At 43.1% G+C, this 22,102-nt stretch overlaps 2 protein-coding genes across 6 annotated transcripts; one reads left to right on the top strand and one right to left on the bottom strand.

Moving 5' to 3' along the window:
- Positions 1 to 50: 50 nt before the first annotated feature.
- On the top strand, positions 51 to 8,953 carry klhl41a (kelch-like family member 41a). The gene is given in 7 exon segments (XM_021579068.2): positions 51 to 1,151; positions 1,723 to 1,880; positions 1,990 to 2,097; positions 2,501 to 2,686; positions 2,775 to 2,921; positions 8,445 to 8,516; positions 8,518 to 8,953. Coding segments are annotated over 7 exon segments (1,809 nt in total). The 3' UTR covers positions 8,555 to 8,953.
- Positions 8,733 to 22,061, bottom strand: fastkd1 (FAST kinase domains 1). 5 transcript variants are annotated; one of them, XM_021579065.2, is made up of 15 exons: positions 19,962 to 22,061; positions 19,156 to 19,617; positions 18,991 to 19,059; positions 18,747 to 18,872; positions 18,267 to 18,665; positions 16,781 to 16,891; positions 12,798 to 12,929; positions 12,198 to 12,684; positions 11,960 to 12,074; positions 11,749 to 11,877; positions 10,470 to 10,601; positions 10,271 to 10,384; positions 9,740 to 9,884; positions 9,507 to 9,621; positions 8,733 to 9,411 (listed from the first exon to the last, which is right to left on the bottom strand). In XM_021579065.2, the coding sequence occupies exons 2-15, from the start codon at positions 19,500 to 19,502 to the stop codon at positions 9,319 to 9,321; spliced, it is 2,514 nt and encodes an 837-aa protein (XP_021434740.1). In that variant the 5' UTR covers positions 19,503 to 19,617; positions 19,962 to 22,061; the 3' UTR covers positions 8,733 to 9,318. The 5 variants fall into 5 exon arrangements, with proteins under 5 accessions (XP_021434740.1, XP_036814727.1, XP_036814726.1 ...); XM_036958832.1 differs by having other exon boundaries at positions 19,156 to 19,315; XM_021579066.2 differs by having other exon boundaries at positions 9,021 to 9,411; positions 19,156 to 19,514; positions 19,962 to 20,161.
- Positions 22,062 to 22,102: the final 41 nt, after the last annotated feature.

Below are 22,102 nucleotides of genomic sequence, written 5' to 3'. Positions count from 1 at the left end.
AGTGTTGAGAGTTGCATCCATATCCTTTGTCAAGTCACATTTCTTACAGCATGGATCCGAAAGCCGTAAGGGAAGATCTGCGCCTGTTTCAGAGCACCCTGCTCCAGGATGGCCTGAAAGAGCTTCTGAACAAGAACAAGCTTATTGACTGCATTCTGAAAGTGGGAGATAGAAGCTTGCCCTGTCATAGACTCATTTTGGCAGCCTGTAGTCCTTATTTCCGAGAGCTTTACATCTCAGGTGACGCTAAGGAAATGGATAAGGAGGTCGTTCTGGAGAATTTGGATCCCACAATCATGGAGATGATTGTGAATTACATGTATTCAGCAGAGATTGACATCACAGACGACAATGTGCAGGATATCTTTGCTGTGGCAAACCGTTTCCAGATCCCCTCAGTGTTCACTGTGTGTGCAAATTTCCTACAGAAGAAGCTGTCCCCGGGTAACTGTATGGCCATATTCAGAATGGCACTGGTGCTCAACTGTCCTAGACTGGCATTGGCAAGTCGAGACTACATTGCAGATCGTTTTGAAACCCTGGCCAAGGAGGATGACTTCTTAGAGCTGGCTTCTCATGAACTTTTTGCTGTCATCGGAGCAGACTCTCTCAGTGTAGAAAAGGAGGAGGTGGTGTTTGAATCCCTGATGAAATGGATTCGAAAAGACAAGGAGAACCGTGTCAAGACTCTGGATGAGGCCTTTGGCTGCGTCCGTTTCCGTTTACTCCCAGAGAAGTACTTCAATGAGAAAGTGGAAAAGGATGACATCATCAAGTCTGACCCTGAGCTCCTCAAAAAAATCAAAGTGATCAAAGATTCCTTTTCTGGGAAACTCCCCGAAAAGAAGACAGGAGAGTTAGGGAAGGATGCATCTAATGGTGAAGTAGAAGAGGATAACAGGTTACCTAGTTACCTGAATGATATCAAGAGAGTTGGTATGTATTCCAAGGATCTTGTGTTGATGATCAACGACACTGCTGCAGTGGCCTATGATGGCGTTGAGAACGAATGCTTCCTTGCTGCATTGACTGAGCAGATACCACACAACCATGTCAGCCTGACGTAAGAGAAGAATGATCTCTTTATCCTGGGAGGATTGTTTGTCGATGAAGAAGATAAAGAAGCTCCATTACAGTGCTACTTTTATCAGGTAAGAAGCCATGTTTTTTCACTTCCTAAGGACATTCACTACCAAATGAATTAATTAATATGAATGACATTTTATTTTCGTGCCAAATCGCCAATTGGCAACCCATCCCTTATGGGGTTAATTGACACATAAACAAACATTACAATAATTCACTGTGATAATTCAGTGATATTTCTTCAGTTCTGTGCAGTACATACCACATAAGGAGTGGAGAATAAATCAATACATAATAGTAAATAAGGTTATCAAAGCAATAACTATAACCCTAGAGCAATAAAATAATAAAATATACAGATAAATACATACAGAAAAATTAAATGGAAGGCATTTGAACCCAGTCAAGCACAAAGAGAAGATTCAAGTGGGAGACAGGCCTACACACAATCTATAAACTGTACATACGTGCCATTTGCTATATAGAAGCTAAATATTTTTATACCAATGATATACGTTTAAACTAGGACCATGTGTAATGCTATGAGCAAGGAACGTTCTCTGACCATCAGAAAATGAAAACCATCCATAGACGGCTTCATGACTGGAATATTCTAATATCAGGTTCTTTTTTCAGCTGGATATCCTTGCTGCTGATTGGATAGCTCTGCCCCCTATGCCCTCTCCCAGATGTCTGTTCAGTATGGGAGAATTTGGCAATAAATTGTTTGCTGTAGCTGGTAAAGATCTACAGTCCAACGTGTCTCTTGACTCTGTAATGTGCTATGATGTTGAGTAAGTATTATAAACTTGGCTGAGTTCATATATTCCCACACTTAATACCTGTCACTAAATGAGTAAGGAGCCTTAAACACATGTTTTGTCCTTACTATCTGCTGCCCAGGGCAATGAAGTGGGCTGAGACCAAAAAGCTGCCTCTGAAAATCCATGGTCATAGTGTTGTATCCCAGAATGGGTTGGTGTACTGTATCGGAGGGAAGACAGATGACAAGTAAGCTTGCAAAAAACACTTCTTAAATATTTGATACTTTTACTAATACAGTATGCTGGTATAGGTGTAGCAGGGGTCAGTGTGCTGCTAACAATTTAGCTTCCTCCCCTGTCCGACTGCCCCATACTGGGCTAGAACCAGTGATCCTATGCTTCGCAACACAAGTGACCGCACTCCTTAACAACGTTCCAACAGTTGTGCCACCCAAAAATGACCGATTGTATAGCGCCATCCGTGACATTTCAAGCTGACTGGTGTAGTGAGCTTATGGCACGTTCTTAACTTCGTTACAAAAGGTTTAAAATAGTAGTAGTAGAGTTTGTGTCGTTTTATAATCCTCATTGAGACAATGGTTTATCCCTGTGTTCCTAAATGTGATTTCCCATCCTTTTTTCTATGTAAGCAAAGCAACCAATAAGATGTTTGCGTACAACCACAAGAAGTCAGAATGGAAGGAGCTGTCTGCTATGAAAATGGCAAGATCCATGTTTGGGGCAGTCGTTCACAATGGGAAGATTGTGGTGACTGGAGGGGTCAATGAAGATGGTGTCACCGCTGCATCTGAAGCATATGACTTTGGAAACAACAAGTATGTGCATTGACATTGTAGTCTGTAGGCTATGATTAGCAACAATCTAACAACAGAGCCATTCAGTTAACAATGATCCCCTTTCCAGGTGGGTGCCCTTCACAGATTTCCCCCAGGAGAGGAGCTCCGTGAACCTGGTCAGTAGTGGAGGATTGCTGTATGCCATTGGAGGCTTTACCATTGTGGCGACGGAGGACGACAAAGTTGCCCCTACGGAAATCATTGACGTCTGGCAGTAAGTGATTAACTAGTACGCAAATTTCATCCAATCCCATATACAGTACATTCAGAAAGTAGTCAGACCCATTGAATGTTTCACAATTTTGTTACGTTACAGCCTTATTCTAAAATAGATTAAAACAAAAAAAATCCCCTGATCAATCTACAGGCAATACCCCATAATGACAAAGCAAAAAGACATTTTTGCAAATGTATTAAAAATAAAAAACTGAAATATCACATTTACATACTGTAAGTATTCAGACCCTTTACTCAATACTTTGTTGAAGCACCTTTGGCAGTGATTACAGCCTCAACTCTTCATGGGTATGACGCTACAAGCTTGCCACACCTGTATTTGGGGAGTTTCTCCCATTCTCTGCAGATCCTCTCAGGCTCTGTCAGGTTGGATGGGGAGCGTCGCTGCACAGCTATTTTCAGGTCTCCAGAGATATAAGCTTGCAAAAAATACTTCTTAAATATTTGATACTTTTACTAATACAGTATGCCGGTATAGGTGTAGCAGGGGTCAGTGTGCTGCTAACAATTTAGCTTCCTCCACTGTCCCATACTGGGCTCGAACCTGTATCGGGTTCAAGTCCGGGCTCTGGCTGGGCCACAAGCACATTGAGACTTGTCCAGAAGTCATTCCTGCGTTGTCTTGGCCGTGTGCTTAGGGTCATTGTCCTGTTGGAAGGTAAACCTTCGACCCAGTCTGAGGTCCTGAGCACTCTGGAGCAGGTTTTCATCAAGGATCTCTCTGTACTTTGCCCGTTCATCTTTACCTCAATCCCCACTCGTCTCCCAGTTCCTGTTACTGAAAAACATTGCCACAGCATGATGCTTCCACCACCATGATTCACCGTAAGAATGGTGCCAGGTTTCCTCCAGACGGGATGGGCTGTCATGTGCCTTTTACTGAGGAGTGGCTTCTGTCTGGCCACTCTACCATAAGGCCTGATTGGTGGAGTGCTGCAGAGATGGTTGTCCTTCTGGAAGGTTCTCCCATCTCCACAGAGGAACTCTGGAGCTCTGTCAGAGTGACCATATGGTTCTTGGTCATCTCCCTGACTAAGGCCCTTCTCCCCCGATTGGATCAGTTTGGCCGTGCGGCCAGCTCTAGGAAGAGTCTTGGTGGTTCCAAACTTCTTCCATTTAAGAATGATGGAAGCCATTGTGTTCTTGGGGACCTTCAATGCTTCAAAAAAAGTTGGGAAACCTTCCCCAGATCTGTGCATCGACACAATCCTGTCTCAGAGCTCTCCGGACAACTTTTCCTCTGACATGCACTTTCAACTGTGTGTGCCTTTCCAAATGATTTCCAATCAATTGAATTTACCACAGGTGGACACAGTTGTAGAAACATCTCAAGGATGATCAATGGAAACAGGATGCACCTGAGCTCAATTTCGAGTCTCATAGCAAAGGGTCTGAATACTTATGTAAATAAGGTATTTGTTTTTTAATTGTAATACATTTGCCAAAAAAACGTAAAACCTGTTTTCGCTTTGTCATTATGGGGTATTGTGTGTAGATTGAGAAAAAAAATATATTTAATACATTTTAGAATAAGGCTTTAACGTAACAAAATGTGGAAAAGGAAAGGGGTCTGAATACTTTCCGAATGCACTGTACTCTGCTATCTTTAGAGATGCTCTATATTAAAATACCCTTGATAAGTTGATCATTTCTGATGTACAAATGGTTTCACTGCCACTTACTGTATACTCAGTACCAAAGGTATAACCAGGGTTGCCAGGTCTCCCTATAATTTCTAGACCAATGACCTCTGAAAACCCGCTCCCCAAAACAAATTTGCAGCGAGAGGAGTTGCCACATATAAACCAATTAACCCTTTTCCCATAATATTATTAAGCAAATTAAGAAGGAATATCGATGTCGTTAACATAGGCTAAGAAGCTACATTTGGTTTTCCATCAAATTATAATTATTGCGAGTTTAAGAATAAATGTCAAGAAAAAAGATACATTGTTCTTATTAAACTCTCCAGATCATTTTCCATCAATGGATGTTGATTTAACTAGTTTTGACTGCTATGATTAAGCAACAAGGCTCGAGGTGTGGTATATGGCAAATATACCACGGCTAAGGGCTGTTCTTAGGACATAGCCCTTAGCCGTGGTATATTGGCTACACCACAAACCCCTGATGTGCCTTATTGCTATTACAGTGGCTTGCGAAAGTATTCACCCCCTTGGCATTTTTCCTATTTTGTTGCCTTACAACCTGGAAATAAAATAGATTTTTGGGGGGTTTGTATCATTTGATTTACACAACATGCCTACCACTTTGAAGATGCAAAATATATTTTATTGTGAAACAAACAAGAAATAAGACAAAAAAACAGAAAACTTGAGCGCGCATAACTATTCACCCCCCCAAAGTCAATACTTTGTAGAGCCACCTTTTGCAGCAATTACAGATGCAAGTCTCTTGGGGTATGTCTCTATAAGCTTGGCACATCTAGCCACTCTGATTTTTGCCCATTCTTCAAGGCAAAACTGCTCCAGCTCCTTCAAGTTGGATGGGTTCTGCTGGTGTACAGCAATCTTTAAGACATACCACAGATTCTCAATTGGATTGAAGTCTGGGCTTTGACTAGGCCATTCCAAGACATTTAAATGTTTCCCTTTAAACCAGTGTTTCTTTAGCAGTATGCTTAGGGTCATTGTTCTGCTGGAAGGTGAACCTCCATCCCGGTCTCAAATCTCTGGAAGACTGAAACAGGTTTCCCTCAAGAATTTCCCTGTATTTAGCTCGGTTCCCAGTCCCTGCCGATTAAAAACATCCCCACAGCATGATGCTGCCACCACCATGCTTCACTGTGGGGATGATGTTCTCGGGGTGATGAAAGGTCAGTTTTAGTCTCATCTGACAAGAGTACCTTCTTCCATATGTTTGGGGAGTCTCCCACATGCTTTTTGGCGAACACCAAACGTGTTTGCTTATTTTTTTCTTTAAGCAATGGCTTATTTTCTGGACACTCTTCCGCAAAGCCCAGCTCTGTGGAGCATACGGCTTAAAGTGGTCCTGTGGACAGATACTCCAATCTCCGCTATGGAGTTTTGCAGCTCCTTCAGGGTTATTTTTGGTCTCTTTGTTGCCTCTCTGATTAATGCCCTCCTTGCATGGTCCGTGAGTTTTGGTGAGCAGCCCTCTCTTGGCAGGTTTGTTGTTGTGCCATATTCTTTCCATTTTTTAATAATGGATGTAATGGTGCTTCGTGGGATGTTCAAAGTTTCAGATATTTTTTTATAACCCAACCCTGATCTGTACTTCTCCATAACTCTGTCCCTGACTTGTTTGGAGAGCTCTTTGGTCTTCATGGTGCCCCTTGCTAAGTGGTGTTGCAGACTGGGGCCTTTTTGAACAAGAGTATATATACTGAGATCATGTGACAGATCATGTGACACTTAAATAGTGTCCACCTGTGTGCAATCTAACTAATTATGTGACTTCTGAAGGTAATTGGTTGCACCAGATCTTATTTAGGGGCTTCATATCAAAGGTGGTGAATACATATGCATGCACTACTTTTCTGTTTTTTCTTTTTTAGAATTTTTAAAAAACAAGTCATTTTTGTCATTTCACTTCATTCATGTATGGGCTCACTCACAATTTTGCCTAAGAACACAGCCATGAATAAAGAATGGTACCAACACATCCTCAGAGAGCAACTTCTCTCAACCATCCAGGAACAGTTTGGTGACAAGGCAAAAGTGATAACTAAGTGACTCGGGGAACAAAACATTGATTTTGTTGGACCATGGCCAGGAAACACCCCAGACTTTAATCCCATTGAGAACTCCTCAAGAGGCGGGTGGACAAACAAAAACCCACAAATTCTGACAAACTCCAAGCATTGATTATGCAAGAATGGGCTGCCATCAGTCAGGATGTGGCCAAGAAGTTAATTGACAGCATGCCAGGGCGGATTGCAGAGGTCTTGAAAAAGAATGGTCAACACTGCAAATATTGACTCTGCATCAACTTCATGTAATTGTCAATAAAAGTCTTTGACACTTATGAAATGCTTGTAATTATACTTCAGTATTCCATAGTAACATCTGACAAAAAAATCTAAAGATACTGAGGCAGCAGACTTTGTGAAAATTAATATTTGTCATTCTCAAAACTTTTGGCCACGACTGTATGTCCATTACATGAAATCCAAATAAAAATCAATTTAAATTACAAGTTGTAATGCAACAAAATAGGAAAAAGCCAAGGGGGATGAATAATTTTGCAAGGCACTGTATAAACTGGTTACCAACGTAATTACAACTGTAAAGTATGTTTTTGTAATTGATGTGGTACACGGCTTTCAACCAATCAGCATTAAGGGCTCAAACCACCCCGTTTATAATTGCTGATAAATCCTGTTTGAGCTAATGCATAACTATAGATAAATCCGACAGGAGAGTTTTAGGGATGAAAGTTGAACAGAGGATCTCAAAATCTCTGTGCAAGAAATACTTGGACAACCCTTAAAAAAACAAATGTTTATGGCTATTTTCTGGCAATGGTGCTGTTATGTGCCAGATGTTAAAACTACAAACCCTTATAAATTGCCTATTTGTGAGATTTACTTATTTCAATACGCATAGGCTACTGACTAAAATCTGGCTTTATAATTGCGATTCAATTTTGCCATGGTTTGCTGAGCTAGATGCAGGTAGCCTATAGCCCCTGATAGGCCAACATCTAATTTCAGGGAAAAGTCCACAATGAAACTGACATTAAATGTGGAAAATTATACATTTGCTATAGAGCTGTGAACATGACCACAATTGATAACTTCCAATTTAATTAACTAAACATGGCCATTAATACTTGCATAATAACACAAGGCTACAACCACAAACTGAGTTATATGCTATTTATTCAATCCGTTTTCCAGCTCCAGGTAGGCTACACAAGTGGCACAAATTGATTAGCAATGACTCCAGTGATTTCGTCATTTCAATGTATATTTATTGTATGAAATGGTAGGCTACAGTAGACTGCAATGGCATATAAATGAATAGCCTACTTGATGGTTAACAAATGCAGCCCATCATTCTCCATATTTAATGTCATTTTCATTGTGGACTTTTTCCCCATAACCCAAGCACACAAGGGAGTTCCATAACTTCCATTTCAATTTTACACTCGTGCAGCTCTCCAGACCCTAGAACTGAGCATGATAAAACTCTTAGCTTGATACGGTTATCCATAAGGAAAGTCGACATTAGAATGCAGTTTACTTTAAACCACCTCTGAGTGAATTTTTCTAAAGAGCGCTCGTGTGCGTTAATGTTTTATGGAAAGGGGTGTCTCCAACAGGACAAATCTAAATAGCCTACATACAACTGGTGTGTGTTTGCTGCTCTGTCTCATGACTCAGCTGTCTCTACTGCAGCACTCTCTCAACCAGTGCCCTCAACGCCCCCCCCCCCCATTTACTCACTCAGTAACAGCCTGCTCACTGGGTATAACACTGGGTATAACATCTAACTTCTCTTTTCTCCTGTGGCAGGTATGAGGAGGATAAAAGTGAATGGACCGGAATGCTCAAAGAGATGCGTTATGCCGCAGGGGCCTCCTGTGTGTATGCGCCTCAATGCCGCCAAAATGCCTAAATTATGAACAAGAACACAATATGTACTGTCTAGATGTAACATGGAGGACTGAGAAAAGTATTTATTTAAAAGTGACTTATCCAGATCCTTCAGGATTGTAACCCACCATAATATTGTATTTTGTTGCCCGTCTTTGTAAAGTTTATTGAACCTTTATTTAACAAGGCAAGACAGTTTAGAAAAAATTATTATCTACAATGACCAGCTACCAAAAGGATAAAGACCTCCTGCAGGGACGGGGGCTGCAGCAAAAAAAAAATAGGACAACACACACACACATCACGACAAGAGAGACAACACAACATAAAGAGAGATCTAAGACAACATAGCATGGCAGCAACACAGCATGGTAGCAGAACAAAACAGGGTACAAAAAAGGGCAAGAAAGTAAAGTTTGTACCTTAAAGGTTTGTCTTCCTGCTCAATGTATTATATTTATGTGGAACAGATTCATTGGCGGAATCAAAACCACCAAAAAAAAGCTTTTACATTTTTTTTTTATTACAAACAATTATTATTATTTGACAAATGACACAGTTCATATAAAAAGCCTGATACATTTTTTTTCTTGGCAGGAGGTGAGGTAGCTCCATGTCCACTTTAGGATTTGGAGTTGGCAATAAGGAGCACTTGATAAACATCTGATGCTTAAAAGAATAATAGTCAATGACCTGCCTGCAAATATCCATTTCTAAAAGGCAGACTTTTTCCTCTCACAGTTCAGTAGCAAAAGCAATATAACACGTGTCCTTCATTCAACATCTAGGTGCTTCAGGGAAGCCCGGTAAATATCTTCTTCCGAAGGTATTCCTTCCATGCATCCTGTGTGGAGAGCTCCATAGAGTTCCATTCAAAATGAGGGATCTGTTTAAATGGCATTACCATTCATCAGTGACGTACAATTTTATATACACAGTAATACCACTGAAAAGGACAGACATGATATTTCACACACATACCTGGACAACATGATATCCCAGAATCTCCAGATGTCTCTTTCTCATCATGGCTTCCCCTTTCATGTGACGAGAGTTTTTGCAGAATGATTTGGAATCCAAGAAGTCCACAGCAACACTGAGTATGTGGAAAAAGGAAAAAAATCATAATTTTCAATGTGTTTACCCATGATAACAGTACATCGGCAAAACGTTTTCAACCAAACGTTCTAAAATCTACCAATAAAGTTTCCTACCGTTGTGCCCCTGGAGGGACCTCACTCCGATCCTTCCCGACAGAGTCAGAACCCCAGCGGACCTTCCCATCTTCAGATATCTGCAGCTGACTCTGCTCACTGTAGGCCACCGCCTGGTGGTGTCTGTCCAGAACACATTCAAAGTCTAGGGAGATAAGATGAAATATAGATCACAACTAGAACAGGTGACAGACACATTTGATTTAACTTTTTAGTGTAATACCAATCGACTAACATAACACACGGTCAGGACTCAGCCCTTACAAAAAAAAAGATTGCCAGTTTGAAGCTGCAGTAAAAGTGCAGAAACTGCAGTCGACTATGGTATTTTGGACGCAACGACTGCAGAATACATGCAGTGTAACTAGTTGAACGGCACTATAACTACAGTTACACTGCAAAATTACTGCAGCAATTATTTTTTTAAATTCTGGACGCAGTATTTGCAGCACCCTGGCTGCAATCTTTTTTTGTAAGGGAGGAGCCAACTGCTGTCAAACATGCCACAATCCAATCCTGTGTATTACCCACCTACTGTGTAGAAATAAGTAGTGAGCAATGCCACTCTGGCACAATTAATCCCTCCAAGAACTTCCCCAAGCATTTTGTGGATTTGTTGTTGGACAGGACTGATGGAACCATTCCCTGACAAAAGTAAGCATGAAATTAGACCCCTCAACATTTGTGATGTAGGAAATGGGGCAATCCACAAATGAATGTATCAGCTCACCTTTCTTCTGTAACTGGAGGCAGTAACGCTCGTGGAACCAGGGAACCTGGGACTCTGGACACTCCAGACACACAGCCCGATTTAGCTCCATGAGACGCAGGCGGATCCGCTTGTTGAGGGCGTCAGGCAGGGCTACCACAAAAGAGTTATGCTTATCCCACCAGCCTCATCTCATAATATTCAACCTTTTATACTACACACCAGTTTATTCGGTACACCACCCCGTTCACGAAAATGGTTCGCTCCTACAAACAGTGAGTCATGTGCCTTTTTATACTACACACCAGTTTATTCAGTACACCACCCCGTTCACGAAAATGGTTCGCTCCTACAAACAGTGAGTCATGTGGCCATGGCTTGCTATATAAAGCAGGCAGACAGGCATCGAGGCATTGAATGTTAGAATGGGCAAAACTGTGAGCGTGGTATGATCGCCGGAGTCAGACGCGCAGGTTCCATTATCTCAGAAACGGCTAACCTCCTGTGCTTTTCACACATGACAGTGTTAAGTATCCCTATCACTCTGTTATTAGTGCGCCTGCGCAGGAGTCTCGTTGTTGATGAACCTGGCCTGGGTGCAATGGCAACCTTGTATTGTGCTAATACGGCTGAGTAAACGTTGTTAAAAACTGGAACCTTGTTGTGGTTAACAGACAGTGTCTACGGTCTGCCGAGAATGACGCGACAAACAAAAAACATCCAGTCAGCAGCAGTCCTGTTGGCGAAAACAGCTCGATGAGAGGTCGAAGGAGAATGGCAAGAATCGTGCGAGCTAACAGGCAGGCTACAAGCAGGCAAACAACGGCGCAGTACAACGGTGTGCAGAACGGCATCTCGGAAACACACAACTCGTCAGTCATTGTCATGAATGGGCTTTTGCAGCCACACTGGGTTCCTCCTATGAGATAAAAACAAGAATATGCGGCTCTAGTGAGCACGCGATCACCAACACTGGACAACTGAAGAGTGGAAAAACGTTGCCTGGTCCGACGAATCCTGGTTCCTGTTGAGTCATACCAATGGCAGTCTCAGGATTTGGCTCCATCCTGCCTGGTGTCAACGATACAGGCTGGTGGCAGTGGTGTAATGGTAATGGCAATGGGGGGGGGGTCCAACCCATGACTAGGTTGGTATACCTAGTAAACTGGCCACCGAATGTATATTGTTTTGCATTTGTATACAATTCAACCTTGATTAGCTTTTTTTTTGTTGATAGTAAGGGAAACAGGATACAAGTTTGCATTCATTCACACATTTCTAATATGATCCGATAACATACTTTCTAACTGGGAATCCAGCTTGGCAAGGAAATTCACATTGAAGATTTCTCGAACCAGGTCCTCCGGGAAGCAGTCAGCCACAGCCAGGGCATACGCGAGAAGCACAAGCAGATGGGGGTCAAAGGAACCTGGAGGAAGACGAACAATACATGTGGCTGGTCCTATTGAGTTCCAAATACAAAAGATGTAGCATAATCCACAATCACTTACTGATATGAGGTATGACGCGCTGAATGCAGATGTCAAACAGCTCGTCCACTCCTGGTGGATCATAATTCAGTACGGCAAAGGGCAGCAAGGTGGCATAAGTCGCTGAGTAGTGGATCTTCAGGACAGAGGGGGGAAAAAAATAGTTATAGTACAGGACTTACATTCTGTCTCTACATATATACAGGCAATACAACAGTATTCCCTAATGTGAAATAAAAGGTGTCATGTCTCAAAGTACCTTGTTGATATTCTCCATGGCCACGCTAGCGATGCGGTCCATTAATGGAGTACAGAGGTGATTAGTCCTGGTCAGGAAAAGGGCCATCTCAGGCACATTGGTCCAGGATATCTGGTCCTCCAACCTCTGGAGTGTAACCATGGTCTCCTCCAGCAGCATCTCCTCAAACCATTCCCCTGACATGTACTTGAGCTCCTCCAACACCAAGTCCAGGCGATCAGCCTTGCGCAGACGCTCATGCCCGCAGCGGTTCAGTGTCTGTAGCAGACGCACATACTTGCTGGGCGTGCTGTGTCGGTAGGACGGGTCATTTCGCACCCACTTAGCGACGGCCATTGCAAAGGTGTTCAGGTCATTCAGATTACACTGGGGCAGCACTGCCTCCACCCGTGAAACGACGCCTTCGTCGAGTCGAGGTGAAGGCAGCATGGAGAGAACACGAGTCAGCATGGTCACTTCATATGGGTAGACACTGTTCAGCAAGAACCTGTGAGAAGAAGTTGTATTAGCTTACTCATACTGTATAGTATGCAATAAGAGTGACCCGTCTACACACAAAGGAGCTTGGTGGGCAAAGAATTATTTTGAATAATTACTCACTGAACCAGAATGTTCCTTAATTTAGTGAAGAGCTCTGGACTCTGGTAATGCAGCAGGATCAGGGCTTGTGTGATCCTGGCTATCTCCATGGGCTTGTAGACATGCAGGTTCTTGTGGACTACTGATGCAATCCTGTAAAGAGACAATGTTACATTATGACTATAACTACTGTTCCCTGAAGGAGGGGAAACGAGGTACAACATACGATGGAGAGTCGCACTCTCGCAACTTTGGTTGAAGGATCTACAATCACACTTGACAAGGCCAATGTAATCTGCACCTCGCTGGAAGCCCCGCCTTCCACAGGTGATAAGCGTGAGGCTCGGATTCATTCCTTCAATTTAATACCACTCGTCACCGAGCCCAGCAACGGGCGGTGCGGGAGCAAACAGGTTTTGCACCACGTTTCCCTCCTTCAGTGAACGAACATTAGTTAAAGTTATATGGTCTCTTTCAGTCAGTCAGTCAACTTCGGTACAACATACTATAGGGAAATATATCATGCCACAAGCCGAACCCTACGGATACTACACTGAACAAAAATATAAAACGCAAAGTGTGGTCCCATGTTTAATTAGCTGAAATAGAAGATCCCAGAAATGTCTCATTTTTGGCACAAATTTGTTTACATCCCTGTTAGTGAGCATTCCTCCTTTGCATAGCAAGAGGCTGATTAAACAGCATGATCATTACACAGGTGCACTTTGTGCTGGGGACAATAAAAGGCCATTAAAATGTGCAGTTTTGTCACACAACATAATGTCGCAGATGTCTCAAGTTGAGTCTGCAATTGGCATGCTTACTGCAGGAATAACCACCAGAGCTGTCGACAGAGAATTTCATGTTCATTTCTCTACCATAAGTCACCTCCAACATCGTTTTAGAGAATTTGGCAATACGTCCAACCTGCCTGACAACCGCAGACCAAGTGTATGGCATCGTGTGGGTGAGCGGTTTGCTGATGTCTTTGTTGTGAACCGAGTGCCCCATGGTGGCAGTGGGGTTAAGGCATAAGCTACAGGCGACAATGAACACAATTGCATTTTATCGATGGCAATTTGAATGAACAGATACCCGTGACGAGATCCTGTGGCCCATTTGTGTGCCATTCAACCACCTTTGCAGACTGAATTGTAGCAATAATTGTCCATCTTAGGGGCCAGGCTCATAGGAACCAAATCTCGGGCCTTGCTTGCCAAACCTGCCTGTGCATCTGGAACAACAAGTTTCCACGAGTCCTCGTCTAAAAAAGGTGAATGATCGCAACGGCTGCCTGGGCAAACGGGGAGCCACGAGAATCAATGGTAAGCCCTCCCGATGCACCCACTCCAACGTGGGCTGAATCAGAACCAGTGGTGGAACTGCGTAAAGGAGGGTACGAGGCCACTGGTGCACCAGTTCCCAACGGGGCACCCGGGTTCCCTTATCGAGAAAAATAGATGAGTGCGTTTCCTCGCGATGCATAAAAATACGTCGGCCCTGACAAAATTGTCTCATACCTGGGAGAGCCTCCACTCCTGAGGGACAGGGCCCCATCTGGATAAAAGATCTGCACCTGAGTTGAAGCAACCGGGAACATGCGTTGCCCAAAGCATGTGCGCCCTGCTCCCCAGCAATAGGGAGCAATCCAAGGTTAGGCGGGAGAGAGATTCTCTCCCCATCTGTTGATGCATGCCACCACTGACATAGTCGGTTCTGACCAGCCAGATGAAAACAGGAAGAAGCGCCAGTGCCCCAGATGAAAACAGGAAGACGCGCCAGTGCCACAGATACTACGGGTAATTAACATGCAGTGTGTTCTGCACCAGTGTCCATACCCCCCGAATCGAGCTGCCTTCGTACAGAGCACCCCACCCTCAGAGGAATGCATCTGTCGTAATCACCTTGCAGGATATAACTCAGCCCATGGGAGCCCCCTAACAATAGCAGAGGGACCCACCACTTGGCCATGGCCTGGAGGCCTGACAGGAACAACCAAAGCGACTGGCTTAAGCTGTGAGACATGTCCAGGTGAGTGGCTAGCACGCAACGCTGGAAGGGCCTTATCAACAATAGCCCTACGGGAACGACTTCTATCACAGAAGCCATTATCCCCTGTAGGCATAGGGACTGGCGAAAACGCACTGTGTGACCCAGCCAAAATGTGTCTATGCAGAGCTCGAACTCAGACACCCTGTGTGGGGATAGAAAAGTGAGATACACACGTGAGTCTAGCTCGAGACCCAGAAACAGAATGCGCTGAGATGGAGTCAGACAGCCTTTTTTCTGGTTTCTTATGAAGCCTAGATACTGAATACGGGCCAGTAGCATGGATGTGTGTAACATTGCTTGCCCTCTAGACTCCGCCACCAATTGCTGTATTAGCCGGCAGCTCATGAGCATTCTGAGTAGACTGAGGTGCTTGCTGAGGGCACTAAGGTCTAGAATGGAACGTAATGTCCATCCCTTTTCGTAACCAGGAATACCGGCTGTACCAGCAGTCCCGGATCTTCGACATAGGAACCACTCAGAGTGCCTGCGTCTGGAAGGGGAGAATATTTTGTTCTTCAAAACGGGCACGGAGGCCTCAGGAACAGTCGACGAGATGATGCTGCAGAAGCGCGGGGAGACATACACACAGGTAGCCTAGTGGTTAGAGCGTTGGACTAGCAAGATCGAATCCCCGAGCTGACAAGGTAAAAATCTGTTGTTCTGCCCCTGAACAAGGCAGTTAACCCACTGTTCATAGGCCGTCATTGAAAATAAGAATTTGTTCTTAACTGACTTGCCTAGTTAAATAAAGGTAAAATAACATATATTGTAGCCTGACGTCACCATTCGCATGATCAAGGGCGACACTGCATATGCGCGCGCCATTGATATGCCATATGAAGGGGCGGGACGCCACCTTGTGGACAGGGAGAGGATTGGTTATTCCAGGGATTGGTTATTCCATTTCCACCACTCTTGATAACTGTGTCTCTGAACATGGAGAAGGAACACTTTTCATCGCATACGGAAGACAAGACTTAACACCTGTGAACTCCGGGAATTGAAAATAGCAATGGGGTTGCCATAATGCCGGGGGAAAGCTAATAACTTCCAGTCAAGGAAGGTTAAGCATGCAAGCCAACGTTAGCCAGGAGGCTTTTTAGCCTATGCTTTGCCTGCTAGAATCTTTGACCTCAACACCCGTTTCGTTTAGAATAACCAAGTGACGTAACGCTACGTATACTAAACAAGTGAGCTACCCCAGCAACTTCACCATTGGGACCGGACACTTCATCAACAAGTCTGGGAAGAGAGCCAAGCAGTGCTTGACCGAGACAGACCCAGGCGGCAGGCAACCACCGAACCTGGCCTCCCTCCCTCCCTCTTCGAGTAGCCTCCCTTTGCCGGCGACAGAGTATACATGAGACAGGTTGGGCACGGGCAACCACTGCATACCCTGCGCCCAGGCAGACATTTGTACCAACCATCCAACCCAGCTCCGCTTCCTGGCATCCGGGAAAGGAAAGTAGCCTTCTGTAATTCCAAGCTTCCTCAAGAATGCTACACGTCTTTCCAGGGAGCTTGTACACAGTACGTAAAAATGCGCACACAGACTGGTTCGAGTGAGGGCCGCCTGAGTGGGCTACAAGCCGAGACAAACTACACATGGATCATGAGTATCTTTCAGAGAAATGCTATAACCGCATGACTGGGGGCATGATCGACCCCGGCTTAGCCACTGTCGTCTCGGTCGTTTTCTTAGCCATCTTACTCATTGCACTAGCAAATTGAAGAATAACAAATTGTCTGTGATCAGAAAACGTATGATAACATGTACAAACTTCAGCACACAACATCCAGGGGGTGAGCACGCTCTACCACTATGGAACAGTTAGTAGTATGTATACACAACATCGTATGTTGTACTGAAGTTGACTGACAAAAGGAACTTGCCTTAGTTCTACTGTCTACATGCAACTTTCAAACATGGCTGCAACAGAGAATGAACTTACTTTTGGATCAGATTCAGGTTTCTACACTGAATCTCCTCTAGTGTCTCTGCCACAGCTAGGGCCTGATGGGCATTAAAATCTTCTGCCAGTAGCAGTGCTGTACTCTCCAACCTGAAAGATAAGTGGTTAGTGCTTTCAGAAAGTATTCACACCCCTCAACTTTTCCCACATTTTCTTCTGTTTCAGCCTTTATTTTAAAATGGATAAAATGTAGACATGTCTCTGATCTACGCACAATACCCCATAAACTCAAAGTGGAATTATGTTTACAATTTAATAAAAAATTAAAACCTGAAATGTCTAGATTCAACCCCTTTATTATTTCAAGGCTAAATAACTTCAGGAATAAAAAAATGAGTTTAACAAGTCAGATAATAAGTGGATGATAAATGGACTAACTGTGTCCCATACATGGTGTTTAACATGATTTTTGAATGACAACCCCACCTCTGTACCACACATTTACAATTATCGGTATAATCCCTCAGTAGAGTAGTGAATTTCAATCACAGATACAACGTCAAAGACCCGGGAGGATTTCCAATGTCATGCAAAGAAGGTAATTGACTATCCCTTTGAGCATGGTGAAGTTATTACACTTTAAAATGGTGTAGCAATACACCCAGTCACTACAAAGACACAGGTGTCCTTTTAACTCAGTTGACGGAAAGGAAGGAAACCGCTCAGGAATTTCACTGAGGCCAATGGTGATTTTAAACTATTTAAGGCATTAAATGGCTGTGATAGAAAACAGAGGATGAATCAACAACATTGTAGTTACTCCACAATACTAACATAAATGACAGCTAAAGTAATACTGCAAAACATGTGGCAAAGAAATGTTTTGTCCTGAATACAAAGCATTATATTTGGGGCAAATCTAACAACAATGAGTACCACTCTTCTTATTTTCAAACATGGTGGTGTCTGCATCATGTTATGTGTATGCTTGTCATCGACAAGGACTAGGATATAAAGAAAGGAAAGAGCTAAGCGGAGGCAAATTCCTAGAGGAAAACCTGGTTCACTCTGCTTTCCAACAGACACTGGGAGACAAATCCACCTTTCAGCAGGACAATAAGGTTATTATTAAACACAAAGCCAAAGACTCACAGATGTAGTCGCTGCCAAAGGTGATTCTGACATGTATTGACTCAGGGGGTTGAATACATATCCTAATCAAAACTTTAGTGTTTTATTTGCCATTGATAAAAATAAATTACATTTCTTCCACATTGACAGAGTATTTTGTGTAGATCGTTGACAAAAATAATAGCAATTAAATTCATTTGAATTCCACTTTGTAACAACAAATTGTGGAAAAAGTCAAGGGGTTTGAATACTTTCTGAAGGCAATGTAAAAGAGTTGAAAAAAACAGTCTGTGAATTGAACTTGCGTCACGATTCAAAGTTGATTCATAGTTGTAAAACTATACAGGTTATTGAAACAGATTATGGCCGTGGCATACTAAAATGTTCAACCTACCTCTCTTTGGTGTCCTCCCCTGCCATAGGCCCAAGAGCAACAAACAGCTTTGTGAATGAGAAAGGGTCTGCGCTCGAGTCCACGAGTTCCATTAGCCTTTGTTTTGCAGCCAGACGGAAGTCACAGTTGTTGAACTGTATTGACTGGTAGAGCCCCATGATGATGCTTATGTTCTCTGCATTTAGGTGGGGAACATTGCGCAGGAGAATATGGTTGCACTTCTCCAGCAGGGGACGGTAACTATACTTGATGTTGCGCAGGAACTGCACCATCCTCCTGGGGTTGTTGTAATGTGAGGGATCCATGGTGTCAAGGAGATGATCTGCCTTATTGATGAGTTTATCCCGCAGATGAGGGGACACCAAAGATGACACGCTGACCATCAGGGTTGTCAGGATCCTGCAGAGACATGTTCAGAAATTTGAAAAATTAAGTAGTATCAAGGACTTACCAGTACTGATTATGTTGGTTTCTTTGTACCTGGCATCATCAATTGAGGAGAGTTTCTGATTCAAAATGTCAGTGATTTGACCCATTGGAGGACTGTGCTGCAGATGTTGATCACTTAGACAGACAGCAAACTTGGACAGTGATGGCATTGGAAATCTGAAAAACAGTGAATCAACCCACATCTGTACACCAGCTCACATCGCCATGTTAAAAGATAATGGTTCTGCTTTAGGTATGTAGTATTCAATAGCTAAATAACACGTTATTGATTTACCTGTATAATCTGAGCCAGGCCTCTGAAACCAATTGCTGAGCAAGAGAATCAGATGGTTCCACATTGAGCCTTCAAATGAGAAAATACAACATTGATGTGAAAATGTAAACAAACATTTAAAGACTAAGTATGTATGCTTATCCACCACTTAGTCAACATCTGTACCTGAGAACATTGTAGAGCATGTCCACCAACATGACATCATCCATGAGCTCAATTTTGTTCTCAGCCAGCACCCGGAGAGTCAGGAACTCTGGGTGGCTTTTGATGAACTCAACCGTTCTCAGCATCTGTGGCTTCTCCTTCTGGAAATGCCAGAGCATGCCTATGGCACAGCCAACATGGTTCACAGTCAGCTTGGCCTTGTTCTTGCCGACCACTTCCAACACTTGGTCTTCACCAGAGCAGATGCCAAGCTGCTCCAGAACATGATCCCGGTTCGCTGCTCCCCCATGCAAAAACCTGCGCAGGTAGCGGCTCCCAGTCACAGCTCGGAGCCGAAACATGGACATGGAGAACCCGGCCTAGTTCAAGTGACAATGGAAGTCCACCTATTTAGAAGGTAAACTAACCAGGGCCAAGATCAGGTCCACAGAAAGCTACCTGCATATTCCTTAAGTGAAACATCTGTAGAATATATGAATTTATAGCGAAAATAAATACGTATGTCCACAAAATGAATCATGTGAAATTAAGGTACACGCTGAAACAATTCATTCATGCATCCAGTAACAACGTCGGCAACAACACAGCTGACTGACACTGATGGCCTCCTTTTATATTCCTAATTATATCTGACAAGCATGCCTATACAGTATGATTATAATATTACGAAATAATATACTTGGCAAATTATTATCATAACGGGTAAAGTAGTAAGTTACTATACCTAATCATTGGAAAATCAGGGACTTGACTTTCAAGCATTAGCAGTGACAATTACAATGATTATAAAAGCGTGTGCTACTCACGTGGGGACAGGACAGTGCCCAAGTCAATCCCGTTCCCAACACATCTTGCCGTTTACCGGTGTAAGTCTCTTTTTGTTTGTTATATCAAATTATGAATTAGAGTGAAATCTACCTACCAAACAAACTAGTATAATTTATCTATTTTACTTCTCCAGCTAGCTAAATGGCTACATCAATTTTTGACTTGGGTCTGTTGGCTGTGTTAGGCTACCGTACTTTTTATTATTCTTCGATGATGTTTAAAGGCGGTTGGCATCCAATAAATGTTGCATTACCGCCACCTACTAGACTGGAGTATAACTCCCTTGTACTTTGATTAAAAAAAACATCTTCAAAAAATATATATTTTTCAAATAAAAAAAAACACAACAAATACCCTACCATCTAACACTAGACTCAAATAATAAATACCCTACTCCACTATTTAAATATATGTATTCCTACTTTAGGCCAACAGTCTGAAATGATGGGACACCACCACTTAACACACCCTGTAACTCTTCTGATGTCAAGTCTCGCATACCAAAATACCTCTCTGCTGCTGCCACCACAACCGCTATTTTCTGCGACTTACGTTTCATCCCTGCAGTACAGTTGATAACCATTACTATAGATGCCAAAAATCCAATCTTACTGAAACATATATCACTTGTTGGCCTATCCCTCTGTACTGGTACAGATCTGTTACTCCTCTCAGGATCCCCTCCCCCTTGACCCTTCTTCGCTGCCTCACCATATGACAACTTCTGCACTACTCTAACCCTGGAAACCTCAACCTGCCTCTCTTGCATGGCACATTTCTGATCCCCAGCCACATGGATACCCCTACAATTAACACATACCACTACTTTCCCCAATGCTACTCACTTCTTCGTCTCATGCTCTTCTGCACACTTCTCACATCTAGGAACCTCACTCCTAAACACTGCTGCCACATGCCCATAAGCTTGACACCTGTAACAACGTAATGTAGTCGGCACAAAAGCTCATACAGGATAACTTATATATCCTAACATCACTGTCCGGCAAAGACTCAACATAAAAACTCAAAAGAACAGACAATGAATCTTCTGTTTCTCCCCTCACGCCACCCTGTCTGTCTGCTTTGCACCAAACAACCCCAGTAATAACTCATTTCAATGGCACCCTTTTCTTGAGAGCAAAACAATTCACATATCTTGCCCCCATTTTGTTTATTTATTTAACCTTTATTTAACTAGGCAAGTCAGTTAAGAACACATTCTTAAATACAATGACGGCCTACCAAAAGGTTTAACACCGCGCTCCCCCTGACCAGCAGAAACACATACAATTATCACAAGACCACTTCTGGTTACCCTCAGCGATTCCACAACATCCAACTCTGTTTTCACCCACCCTTAAACCTCAAATGGATCAAAGGGGTCCACTTTAAAAAAAAAAATCCCTCCTACTGTCACAGACTCATCTTTATCCTGACCCTCAGTGCAAGCCTCGGGCCCCGAGAACTTCACCACTCCTACCACCTCCGATACTTCGCCCTCGATCACTTCCATTTCTCCTCCTGTCTTCAACTCACTCTGTTACACTTTCTACCATTCTTCTTTAACAATTTCAATTTCCCCCCGTTTTAACCGACTCAAGTTCACCCTCTTCCTCTCTTAGACCTCCTCTGCTTCTTTTCCGCTCCATTCCTCCTCCGTATTCCAAGTATAACTCTCCTTATGATAATACTGCACTTCTTCTGACATACATCTTGTCAAGGGACGCCATTTAACCGGCTGTCACAAGCAGAACGAACTCCTCGGGATGTAGCGCTCAAAAGTGCATCCGACTTCTTTATCAATATAGTAGCTACCACGGCGCTTTTCCATTTCAGACAAGTGCGCCCTCTTTCCCCCGGATTTCTCGATTTCTTGAAGCGTGACCACTACCGTACTTGTTTCAATATACTGTACCTTTTACCATAATCCATGAGCAAGTACCTAATGTAAATAACACGTAAACACCTGTGTCCCTTAGTTTATGTACTCTACATAAGCAACAGGTAAACAATAACGGAAGACATTTAAAAATATATATTTGATAACAAATGTTTGCGTTTGCATTATGAGCAATCATCATAATAACAGCCAACACCAGCCAGATGTACCAAAGCTCGC

The sequence above is a fragment of the Oncorhynchus mykiss genome, chromosome 22 (genome assembly GCF_013265735.2).
Source record: "Oncorhynchus mykiss isolate Arlee chromosome 22, USDA_OmykA_1.1, whole genome shotgun sequence".
Taxonomy (NCBI): Eukaryota; Metazoa; Chordata; class Actinopteri; order Salmoniformes; family Salmonidae; genus Oncorhynchus; species Oncorhynchus mykiss.
This window is presented reverse-complemented; position numbering and strand designations above follow the sequence as displayed.

What these genes read in the sequence shown, in the direction of transcription:
- fastkd1 (XM_021579065.2), bottom strand. Translation starts at nt 19,502, where the DNA reads ATGTCCATGTTTCGGCTCCGAGCTGTGACTGGGAGCCGCTACCTGCGC. An exon ending in CCATGGAGAATATCAACAAG is followed by an intron (nt 12,075 to 12,197) that starts GTACTTTGAGAC and finishes TCTGTCCTGAAG; the next exon opens with ATCCACTACTCAGCGACTTA. An exon ending in GCTGGATTCCCAGTTAGAAA is followed by an intron (nt 10,602 to 11,748) that starts GTATGTTATCGG and finishes CTTTTGTGGTAG; the next exon opens with CCCTGCCTGACGCCCTCAAC.